We start from the raw sequence: 11,379 nt of genomic DNA, 5'->3' as shown, positions 1-11,379 counted from the left end.
CCAACTGTTGTCGTTTTGCTTGTACATAAAATTTGCAGAAATCATTCAGAGGACAGGTAAAAAATGAGATTTACTTCTTGGAAACTAGTTTCCATGAGTTGGGTTGCGGATGATGTATACTTACCAGAAATTTCGAAGACACAGACTCGAGGTAATAAAATTTACTTAGTCAGAATCCGAAAAGCTGGGGTGGGTAGCAAGCAGGCAATGTTGTAAATTTTTCCAAATATTATTATGACAGCCAGGGTTGGACGGTCAATATTACTGACAGGTGTTCCGAGCCCAAGAACTTTACCGTTGCTTTTAAGTGTTTTCTTTGTAAGGAACCTGCATCAAATTTTGTGGAATTTCTAATCTATTGGTGACAACTATTTTACTTAGACCAGCTGTCGGCAACCTACGGCCCGCGACTGGTTAGTGAATGAAAATCATATATAACATTCCGAATTGTTTTAATTTTGCCTCAAAACTAAAATCTGTGACATCCGCGAAACCTACCAACTTAATGGTCACTGAAAATACGATTCTAAAAAATTGTTGAAATGTTTGATTTATGTGATTACCAAATCTTCAAAAATACCTTCCCCTGGTCAACTTTCCGAGATCGAGATTGACTTCTTAAGTATTGTTTCTCACCCATTTAGTTTTGTTTTTTTGTTTGGCCACACTAGATAGAAGCTTCAGTCAGATTATAAGCACTAAATGTTACTATTATTTAAACTTTCAATAGCTAATACGTAGTTTCATCTCTGATTTTTCTGTCAAATTTACTGCTTTCTTGACAATGTCAAGTACGTACGTTTTTTTCTCTTTTCGACTTTTATTTTTTAAGATTTTAATATTTTTGTAGTTATACTGCTTTAGTACTTGGTGATTACCCTAGACCCATATCTTGTTGCACTTTCGTTTTTATTTTTTATTTTTTGTTCCAGAAAATTGAGAACATCCAGTTTCACTTCTTAATTTTCTTTTTTACATGGCAACTATTTTTAATAAAAATTAAATGATCGATTTGTTTTAAAAAACCGACAACCGATTCGTAATTTTGAAGATGCCATGTCTGATTTTTTGAAGAACGTGTTTATAAAATAAAACAATTTTATATTCTGTCACTAAAATATATTTTAAAATTATAGAAGTACACAAGTATATTATTCCTCTCCAATAAAATCAAAACTTAAAAAATTAACATACGTAAGAAGCCATCCATAGAATTATTCTCCCTTAATCAAAAATTTCAGAAACTGGCACTTTCTCCAAAAACCTATCAAAATCATTTGTAATCAATTGATTAAAAACCTCCTCGTAACTGCTTTCCACATCGTCCCAAAGTGCCTTCCAGTTCTCATTAAAAACGTCATTGAGGTGCTTCCCTAGCGCTTCATCTTCACCAAACAAATTATCTAACTGAAAATGGATTAATTGTGGTACCGTAACAAGTGTGCTCTTTTTAATTTTATAATATTTCTCTCCATTCTTGTCATACTCATCCAAATCAAACGTAAAGACGAGATTCACATCGTCTTCAAAAATAACAATCAGACAAATTCTCTTCGTCAAAACCTCTTACCAAGTGTAATAACAGCGGAACCTTTTCCATTAAAGGGAATAACCATAATTCTCCCTTTAAAATCGTATTCAGCCTCCATTCGAATGTTTGAAACACTGCACTCAAAAGTAATTGTTTTCTTATCAAAGTCAAAGCTAAAACCACACTAATACTAAAACTTTTACAAAATAAACACATACTCAAATTTTGAGAATTTCGCTTTGCTAAAACCGTAAATTTTCACATTTTTGTAAATTTGGGTAAACTGGGCTGCTCCTGTTCCCGGCGAGACGTTAATAGAAGAGACTTCCAAAGGTTCTAAACTAACCAAACCCACTGCCATCATTGGGTGATTCAGCTGATGCACAGCATTTTCAACAGCTTTCAACAAACACTGATTAAAGTCGCTTTTGTTACTGGCGCATTTTTGGAAAGTCGAAGCTAAAATTGCTATTCGAATAAAGGAAACTCAAAAAATTGTAACTTACGCATTTTTACACAGCCGCAAACCACGAAAACGACACAAAGTATTGCTACAGACTTCATTTTTCTACAAGACTGTTTTTGACTTGGAATAAGTTCAGCTAAACCTGCTCTGGATAGAATAGTGTTCGAGGTCCCTTTTTATTGATCAGTTAATTTGTTGACAAGTATGTTCTATAATTTCTACTGGTTGTATATAGTGTATTTAATATAAAAAAAAAAAACCTGAAAATAAGACTTCTACGCATTGTATCAAAGCCGACATCATTTAAAAATAATTACAACACAAAGTACGAAAAACTCGTTTCAGAAATTTTCCAGGTATATATATATGGAAATATATAAACCAAGAAAGGAAGATAAAAACGGGACCAAGTAAGAACATCAAGATAGAAGAATGGCGGGAATATTTTATAAGAATTTTAGAAGGCGCAGAAACTAACGAAGAACAGAAGACAGAAGTAAATAGACAGGAAACAGGCACAATAGAAGAAAGGGAAGAAATAGGGAAGGAAGAGGTGATAAGGGTAATAGGGAAAATGAAGAAAGGAAAAGCTGCAGGAATAGACGGCATTCAGAACGAACACTGGATTTACGCAACAGAGAATATAGTTGAGGGACTCACGAAAATGTTAGATAAGATCTGGAAAGGAGAAGGGTTACCAGAAGAATGGAGAGTGGGGTTAATCAGTCCCCTGCACAAGAAAGGAAACAGAGAAAAAGTAGAAAACTATAGAGGAATTACGTTGTTGAATACAACTTACAAGATCTACAGTTCCATTTTACAACATAAGTTGGAAAGGGATATAGAGGAAAAACAACTGCTACCAGAGGTGCAAATGGGATTTAGAAAGGGAAGAGGAACAATCGAATGCATAGCGACCCTGGATCACATAGTAAGGAGGGAATTAAACGAAAAAGGAGGAAAGGTATACGCGCTCTTTGTAGATTTGAAAGCGGCTTTTGATATGGTTAATAGGGAAAGACTATGGCAGATAATGAAAGACATGGGCATCAGTAAAACACTAATAGAGAGAATTAGAGAAATCTACAGAGAGACAGAAAATAGAATCAGAGTTAATGGAGAAACGTCGATGAATTTCTGGACGAAGAAAGGAGTTAGGCAAGGATGTCCATTAAGTCCAACGCTCTTTTCCTTGTATATAGCAAAATTAGAAGAAAATCTTAGGAAGGCACAGATGGGAGGGGTCACTTTAGGGAAAACAAAAATCTGGTCACTACAGTATGCAGACGATATCGTCCTACTGGCAAAAACGGGTAAAGAAATAGGAGAGATGATGAAAACCCTACAAACATTTTTAAGAAGGAGAGAACTGCAAATGAATGTAGAAAAAACGAAAATGATGGTTTTCAGAAAGGCGGTAGGGAGAAGTAAGAAAGAGGTTTGGCAATGGGAAGAAAAGACGATAGAAGAAGTAGCGACGTTTAAATATTTAGGGTATACATTTCAAAGAAATGGAAGAAGAACCCAACATTTGGAAAATACAGTAAAGAAGGCAAATAGATTGTTGAAGGCGGTATGGGGACTGGCAGAGAGAAGGTTGAAGAACGATTTCGTTAGAAGAATATGGCTCTTCGACAGCTTAATAAAAAGTGTTATTATGTACGGTGCTGAAATCTGGGGATGGAAGGAAAGGGAGAGTCTAGAACGAGTACAGGCAAAGTATTTGAAATGGACGTTAGGGTTGGAAAAAGAGACACCAGAGTACATTGTATTAGAGGAAACGAAGAGAGAAAAACTAAGAATAGAAGCAGTACGAAGGGCAATGAAATTTGAAGAGAAGATCAGGCAGAACGTTGAATGCAAAATAATGAAAGAAATGTGGGAAGAGATAAGGGTAAATTATAAGAAGACAGCGGAAGAAAGAAGAGAATTTTACGAAGTAAGAGGTCTAACGGCAGAAGAAGTAGAGAGAAAAAGGATAGAGGGAGCAGAACCCAGGAAGGAAATTTTAAATCTAGATGAAGAGTTACAAAGAAAAGAGCAAAGGAAAAAAATAGCAGAGTCCAGATATAATCCAAAATATGGAGAAATAATAGGAGGTCTAAAATTACCGGAGTATCTAATAAGAGGGAGAAAGAATGAAGACAGAAAGACAATAGCCAGATTTAGGGTGGGAAATGAAGAAGGAGAAAACTGTTACTGGAAAGAGGAAGAGGAGAGAAGATGCGGATTATGCAGGGAATTTCCGGAGACGATTGAACACTGGCTAAAGGATTGTGAAGAGTTACGGGAAGTCGAGAAAGATAGGAATGAGCTATTGAACGAAACAGGTGATGGTCTGGAATGGATGAAAATGATATTACAAAAGAAACGAAAATAAGGAAGCATTTCGAGAAAGAATATTAGTTTAAGTTAAAATATGTTTAATTGATATATATTTGTACATATATAGATATATTAAGGGAAAAATGTAAACCGGACTTCTTTCAAGTCCCGAATGGGAAAGAAATAAACAGTTACATACATACTAAACCCATCCATACAGCCTGTTCCGAACTTTCTCAGCAGGATCTAAAATGCTTAGCCTTGAGGTCCACTTCCTCACGACGCCTAAAATACATATGTTTAGAGTGTGAGCAGGGTGTACACCAAATTCCTAAATTAATTTCCATGATAAATAGGTATGTTACAAGACGAAATTCAGCAATTAAAAAATACTATCAAAGCTAATACCACCATTGCACCCAGTGATTCATCATTTATTGAAACTGAAAAAGTTATCAACGAAATAACCGAACGCAAAAAACATGAATGCAACATAATTATCTTCAACGTTAAAGAATCGAACGGTATCTCAAAACAAGAACAAAATGTTGCTGATTGTTCTTTTGTCAATGATTTTATATCTGAATCAAAACTTAACTTGCCAACTGTTCCACCGGTTCGTCTTGGTAAATTTGATGCAACAAATGTCAACAGAGCGCGTCCTATTAAAGTTACATTGTCCAGTCCTGAAGATGCTTCTAGTATGATCAAAAACTTTAAAACTTTAAAATCAATGGATAAATGGACCCACCCAAATTAATGCATATAAATCGGTAAGGGCAGCACTTGACAATCGTTTGGCTCAGGGTGAAAAAAATCTGAAAATTCAATATCGTAATGGCATACCTACTATTATTGCAAACTTGTCGGAAAACTAGATCAGTCCAGCAGGTATTCAACACTAAGTCTGTATTACCAAAATGTTCGTGGACTTGCTTCCAAATCTCATTCTTTTTACGTCAGTTGTTGCGATCTGTCTTTTGACATTATCGCAATTAGTGAAACTTGGTTACATGATTCCATTCTCACTTCTAAAATATTTCCTTCTTATTATAGTGTCATTCGTTGTGATAGAAAATTTTCATTGGTTCGTCCCTCCAGAGGAGGTGGAGTATTAGTTGCATTCTCAAATAAATTCAAATATACGGTAATAAATACCAAACATCTTACGGATTTGGTACCGCTCATTAACGTAATCATTTGTAAATGCTCTTACGAAAATATGATTTTCTTATTTGTTGTTTTATATGTACCACCCGATATTTCTGTTCATGATTTTGAGTTATTTTTTAATGCCTTAGAGGTCATGGTAATGCATGAACATTTGATAATCGTTGGAGATTTCAACGTCCCTAGTTTTTCAAGTAATAGCCATAGTAACTGCCATAAAACCTTAATTCTCAAGCAATTCTGCAACGTTGTTCAACTATCACAATTTAATTCGATCCCTAATAGTAATAACAGATTGCTGGACCTATTTTTTTCCAATCCAAATACTACAGCCCTAGTTTCCCACTGCACACCACCTTTAATATCTGAAGATAAGCATCACCCCGCTCTCCATGTAAACTTTAATTTTGCTATGCCTATTATCACTTCTAAGTTTCCGTTAGCAAAAAAACTTCGCTATAACTTTCGCAAGGCCAACTTTTTAAAATTATATCATGACATCAACAACGCGGATTGGTCTTTTTTAGAAAGTCAGGAAGATGTAAATATTGCTCTTGAGGATTTTTATTCTTGTCTTTATAAGTTATTTGATACATCTGTTCCACGTATAACCTCTAGCTCTTCGAAATTTCCACCTTGGATTACTTCTGAGATTAAGCAGAATATAAAAACAAAAGACTGTTACAGGCGTAAATGGATTAAATTTAAGGATTCTAAATTCTATATCGAATTCAAACGATTAAGAGCTATTGTTAAAAAACAAATGGATAATGCCTACCAACTGTATCTAAATCATGTCCAGAGCAATATCAAATCTGATCCTTCATCTTTATGGAGCTTTCTACATTTGAAAAATGGCACTTCTAGAATACCGGATCAGTTAAGAGACAATAATGGAAATATATTTTCGGAACCTCAGGATATTGTGGATGCATTTGCTACTACCTTTGCCAATGTATTTACTGTTAAAAACTCTATGCACATGAGTCTACTTCTATTTCATCAAATTCTTTCTCAATGTCTTCCGTCAGCATAGAGGATTTAATTGTGATCATGTCAAATTTATCCAACAAGCAAACATGTGGGGATGACTTAGTCCCTAGTTTTTTGATACGTGATTGTAGATATGCACTTGCCCAACCTTTGTCTATCATAATTAACCAGGCACTTAAAACAAGTACATTCCCGGACCTTTGGAAAATTGCAAGAATCAGTCCTATTTTTAAAAAGGGTGATCCATCTTTACTAGCGAACTATCGTCCTATTTCCATTCTAAGCAATTTTGCCAAAGTTTTTGAACAGGCATTATATAGTTGCATTTACAATAATACTCGTTCGCATATCAGTTTAGGACAGCATGGATTCAGAACTGGTAGATCTACATCTACAAACCTTGCAGTGCTTGTTCAAGATCTTAGTGTTGCACTTGATAAACGAGAACAAATAGACGTAATATATACTGACTTTTCCCGAGCTTTTGATGTTCTTCCTCACGACATTCTGTTAGGCAAACTTAATAACTTTGGATAACTATCCCCTTCTCAAACTGATGGAGTCTTACTTAATAAACCGTAACAACTATGTATTTTACAATGGTTTTACCTCTTTTCGTTTTTTATCAAGGTCTGGAGTCCCACAAGGCTCTAACCTTGGGCCTCTCCTCTTCAGTCTATTTATCAATGACCTTTTGGAATCTTTAAATTACAGTATTTTAGCTTATGCTGATGATCTTAAAATTTATTCTAAAATCTCAAGTCTTTATGATGCTGAGCTTTTACAACGTGAACTTATGAAAATCGTGGAATGGTGCTATCAAAATAGACTTATTATTAATATTAGTAAATGTTGCTACATTTCATATTGTCGAAAACTTAATATCGTTGATTTTTCTTATTCAATAGAAGGTACACCGTTAGAACGAAAAACATCGATCAAAGATCTAGGAGTTACTTTCGATAGCTGCTTGACTTTTGATATTCATGTTACCAACATTTGCAATGCTGCAAATAAATCCTTGGGGTTTGTCATGAGAACTTCAAAATTTTTCAACAACATTGACGTAATTAAATCCCTCTTCTTTGCATATGTTGTTTCGAAATTAGAGTATGCCTCACTAATATGGTATCCCATATATATGTGTCAGCACATGCTTCTTGATAAAGTGCACAGGAAATTTTTGAAATTCCTTTCGTTCAAAATTGATGGTAATTATCCGGCCAGAGGTATTGAGATGGAAAGTCTTCTCCAACGACACAAGATGTCCTCTTTGATGATTCGAAGGGATCTACATGCGGCTAACTTCTTGTGTAAGCTTATTCACAACAAAATTGATTGCCCATATTTATTATCACAGATTAGATTTAATGTCCCTCGGCCAGCATCGAGATATGTTTAACCTTTCATATCTCCACCGCCCGAACTAATATCTTTCGTCGTTCGCCAATTACTACAATGTGTCGATGTGCAGATAGATATGTAGCTGATATATTTTATTCAAATTAGTTTATACTTGGAATTATGTTTTTGTTATTGTTATAATTTTTGTGTTGGTTATTCATGTAAGTAATTATTTAGATTTGTCCTGTCATTAGGGTAACCTGTTGGACAATAAAATTATTATTATTATTATTATTATTATTATAGGAATATTAAAAAAAAAATCGGTTCGAACATTCAAAAACAGATAAATGTTAGAAATGTCGATATAGCATATTTTCTTGAATAAACCAATAAATATATGTATATAATAATCGTTTTTCTTGTGTTTTGTATGTATTTCTAGTTCTATTATAAAAAAAAACTATTGTCGGCGACTTGACTTAAGAAAAATCGATAGATGTAATAAACGACATTAACTTAAAGGACGACTGTAATACTTTTAAGCAACATTAATATGAATAGTGTAATTATTTCCATTTGTGTAATTAGAAGCCTGAGGTTTGGAATCTACTCACTTTCCGTCATTGTTATGAAGTGGAATACTCATTAAAGGTGAACGATGCTCAGTGATTACTAGAAATATTCTTCAAAACATTTGTTTCCGTAATTCCTGTAAAGTGAAACCAAAGAGCTTGGAAATTTAATGTATCGGTTGGCATGATAAATAGCACCACAATTGGACTATAACTTTTGATCTCAACCTGAACGACGAGCAATATTTACGTATTCTGCGATAAATAGATGAACATTATTTAGATAACTGACCTTTGAATCACGTCCAAAACTTGTATTTTCAACAGGATAGGGCACCACCCCACAACGTGAGAAACGTGGATGTTTTTTGAATTTCAATGATTATTTATTTTGGAGTAAAAAATAAGTTACTTTGATGAACGGGGAAACAAAATTGTCCTCTTGTTGTATTCGAGTTTTCGTCGATCAAGATTTTTTTTTAATTAAATTTAATGAACTATGAAAATGAAAACATGGTTGTTATTTTTTCATAAAGAAGTAGAAATTTTTCATATATTTTACTAAATAACGTTTACATTAGTAATTTTAGACTTTTGGTTGCTTATAATTTTTTGTGGTAAAATATGGAAATGATTCATTTATTAAAACATATAATGCGTTAATGTCATTTCCGGTGTTAACGGAAGTGAGAATTAAAAAATGCGTTTACCATCAATTATTATTATTATTATTATTATATTATCATTACTTCTAATTCGGACCTTCACAAATAAAAAACTTAAAGGAGTTGTATCAAATAAAAAACACACCCTGTACATATGTGCTGTTGTCATAAGGATGAAACTGAACACGCCGTTTTGTATTTTTTGCCATATTTTAGTGTGTAGAAAAAGAAGCCTTAACTCACCAGTTGGGTTAATAACAATTTTGCACGTGTTTCTACATTTGAAAGATTCCCAGGTAGCAGACTTAAGTCTTTTCTTTGTAAGGAGCCCGCATACAATTTTCTGGAATTTCTAATCTTTTGGCGACACTCATTTTGCTAATAACTTCATAACGTCTCTTTTACGGCCTTATTGCCTCATGCTGAGCAAGAAAAGACACTTCGTCGAAATTATCCGTTGTAATGTTCATTTTATTTATGGTGCGTTTAACTCGAAACGAAATCATTAAACTCTATTAAATCTTTTCCTTTATCATAGTAGATAACCGTTTCAAAACAAAAATTTTCATAAATTCCATATTTGTGTTTGTTATTTATTATCATTATATGTTGGAGAAATTTTTCCCTCGAAATTAATTCAACGAGTTAACGACGTCGTCTCAGTGTTTATAAAACAAATAACATATTTTGTGTCAGGATACATAAAACTGTCCCCGTTAAAAAGTCGACAATCCATTTTCCCGTATGACATACTGCCAAAACTCGTTAGATTTAGTTTTTAATTTTTCACTACCAAACAATTTTCTGTTTTCTAGATATGTCCTCCCCACTACCACCTTGTGAGGGTACAAGCTCCACCACCATTTTCCACCCCACTCTTTCGGTTCGATAGCGGTAGGTCGTTAGGTACACATCAGTTCTGTTTTCTGTTCTTGTGGAGAGCTCAACCAGGACAGGAGCTGTTCTGGTTGAGTTCTCAACAAATTAACATCAATACCTGAGGTAAGACTGAACTGCATTAGTATGTTTTGGGGGTGGCAAAGTAATCGCTTTCGGTGATAAGAATTTTTTTCCCAATTTTTAAAACGTCTTTCTAAAGTTTCGCAGATATCACTTGTTTGGCTTTCATTGGACGTTCAAAAATAATGAATATTATAAATATAATTGTAAGCTTTGTTGATTATTTTTATTTTGCACCCCAAAAATACTATCTTTTAGATTTTTATTTACTATTATTATGGTAGAATTCCTTTAATTTTGGCAATATTTTGTAAAGCAGTGTTTCTGTTTCTGTCTTAATCCGATACAGTTGCACGAGAAATTTTTTCCTAATTTTTAAAAACGTCTTTCTAAAGTTTGGCAACTATCACTTGTTTAGCTTACATTAGACGTTCAAAAATAATTAATATTACAAATATTTGTAAGCTTTGTTTGATATTTTTATTTGTCACTCCAACAATATTATCATTTAGTTTCTTATTTACTACTATTGTAGAACTCCTTCAATTTTTGCCAAATGTTGTAAAGCGGTATGTTTCTCTTTCTCTGTTAGTCCGATATAGTTACGCGGGCATTCTTTGCCTGTTTAAATACAGTCTTATCAGAGGAAGACAGAAACAGAGACATACAAGAAGTTGCAAATGGTACACTTTTACAACATCTTGCCAAACTTCAAAACCCCATGCGATAATTATAATTTTTCTGTTTAGAACTCGCTGCTACTCTGGGATTATCAGAGCGCCAAGTTAAAATCTGGTTTCAAAACAGACGACCGAAATGGCGGAAACAAGCAAAAAGAAGTGCATTGGAAAGAAAATTCAAATGGACAGCTTTCACCAGCAGAGCCTCTTACAGCAGCAGCAACGACATTCACAACCGGGTCAGGGAGCAACATAAATAATAAATAAAATAAAAATAATGAACACTCCAAAAATAATGAACAATCCAAAAATAATGAACAATCCAAAAATAATAAACATAAATAAATAATAAATGAACAAATAAAATAGACAATTAGAGTTTTATCTAATAATATACTTATTTTCCGTACCTATTTCATTCAGCCCAGTGCTCTTCCATTCTCGTTTAGCACTTCTTCCCAACTTTCCTTCGATTCTCTCAATCCTTCACATCCTTCCAGCATATGCTCTATTGTTTCTCCCTCTCTCCAACATATCCTATATTTCTGTTAGTTTCATCCATCCAAAAATTATTTTCTTTCTCTTCATTTCAACACCTAAATCCCTAAATCTCGCCATCATCCTTTTCTCCTTTACACTCTCTCTCACTCTGTGTGTCCTTTGGTACGTC

At 33.9% G+C, this 11,379-nt stretch overlaps 1 protein-coding gene and 1 long non-coding RNA gene across 2 annotated transcripts; one reads left to right on the top strand and one right to left on the bottom strand.

The window, feature by feature from the left end:
• Window positions 1-1,224: 1,224 nt before the first annotated feature.
• On the bottom strand, window positions 1,225-2,041 carry LOC135142533 (protein takeout-like). The gene is made up of 4 exons (XM_064074249.1): window positions 2,038-2,041; window positions 1,750-1,990; window positions 1,571-1,704; window positions 1,225-1,523 (listed from the first exon to the last, which is right to left on the bottom strand). Exons 1-4 carry the CDS (start codon window positions 2,039-2,041, stop codon window positions 1,225-1,227), a joined length of 678 nt encoding a protein of 225 aa, XP_063930319.1.
• Window positions 2,042-8,428: 6,387 nt separating this feature from the next.
• LOC135142690 (uncharacterized) lies at window positions 8,429-11,075 on the top strand. Its single transcript, XR_010282588.1, has 3 exons — window positions 8,429-8,483; window positions 9,885-9,963; window positions 10,779-11,075. It is a non-coding gene; the product is annotated as an uncharacterized LOC135142690 (long non-coding RNA).
• The last annotated feature ends 304 nt before the right edge of the window (window positions 11,076-11,379 follow it).

This window comes from Zophobas morio, unplaced genomic scaffold (genome assembly GCF_036711695.1).
Source record: "Zophobas morio isolate AGI-343-1 ecotype UQ-CSIRO unplaced genomic scaffold, CSIRO_AGI_Zmor_V1 ptg000049l, whole genome shotgun sequence".
Classification (NCBI taxonomy): Eukaryota; Metazoa; Arthropoda; class Insecta; order Coleoptera; family Tenebrionidae; genus Zophobas; species Zophobas morio.
Note: the sequence above shows the minus strand (reverse complement) of the source record. Positions and strands in the feature narration are given on the sequence as shown.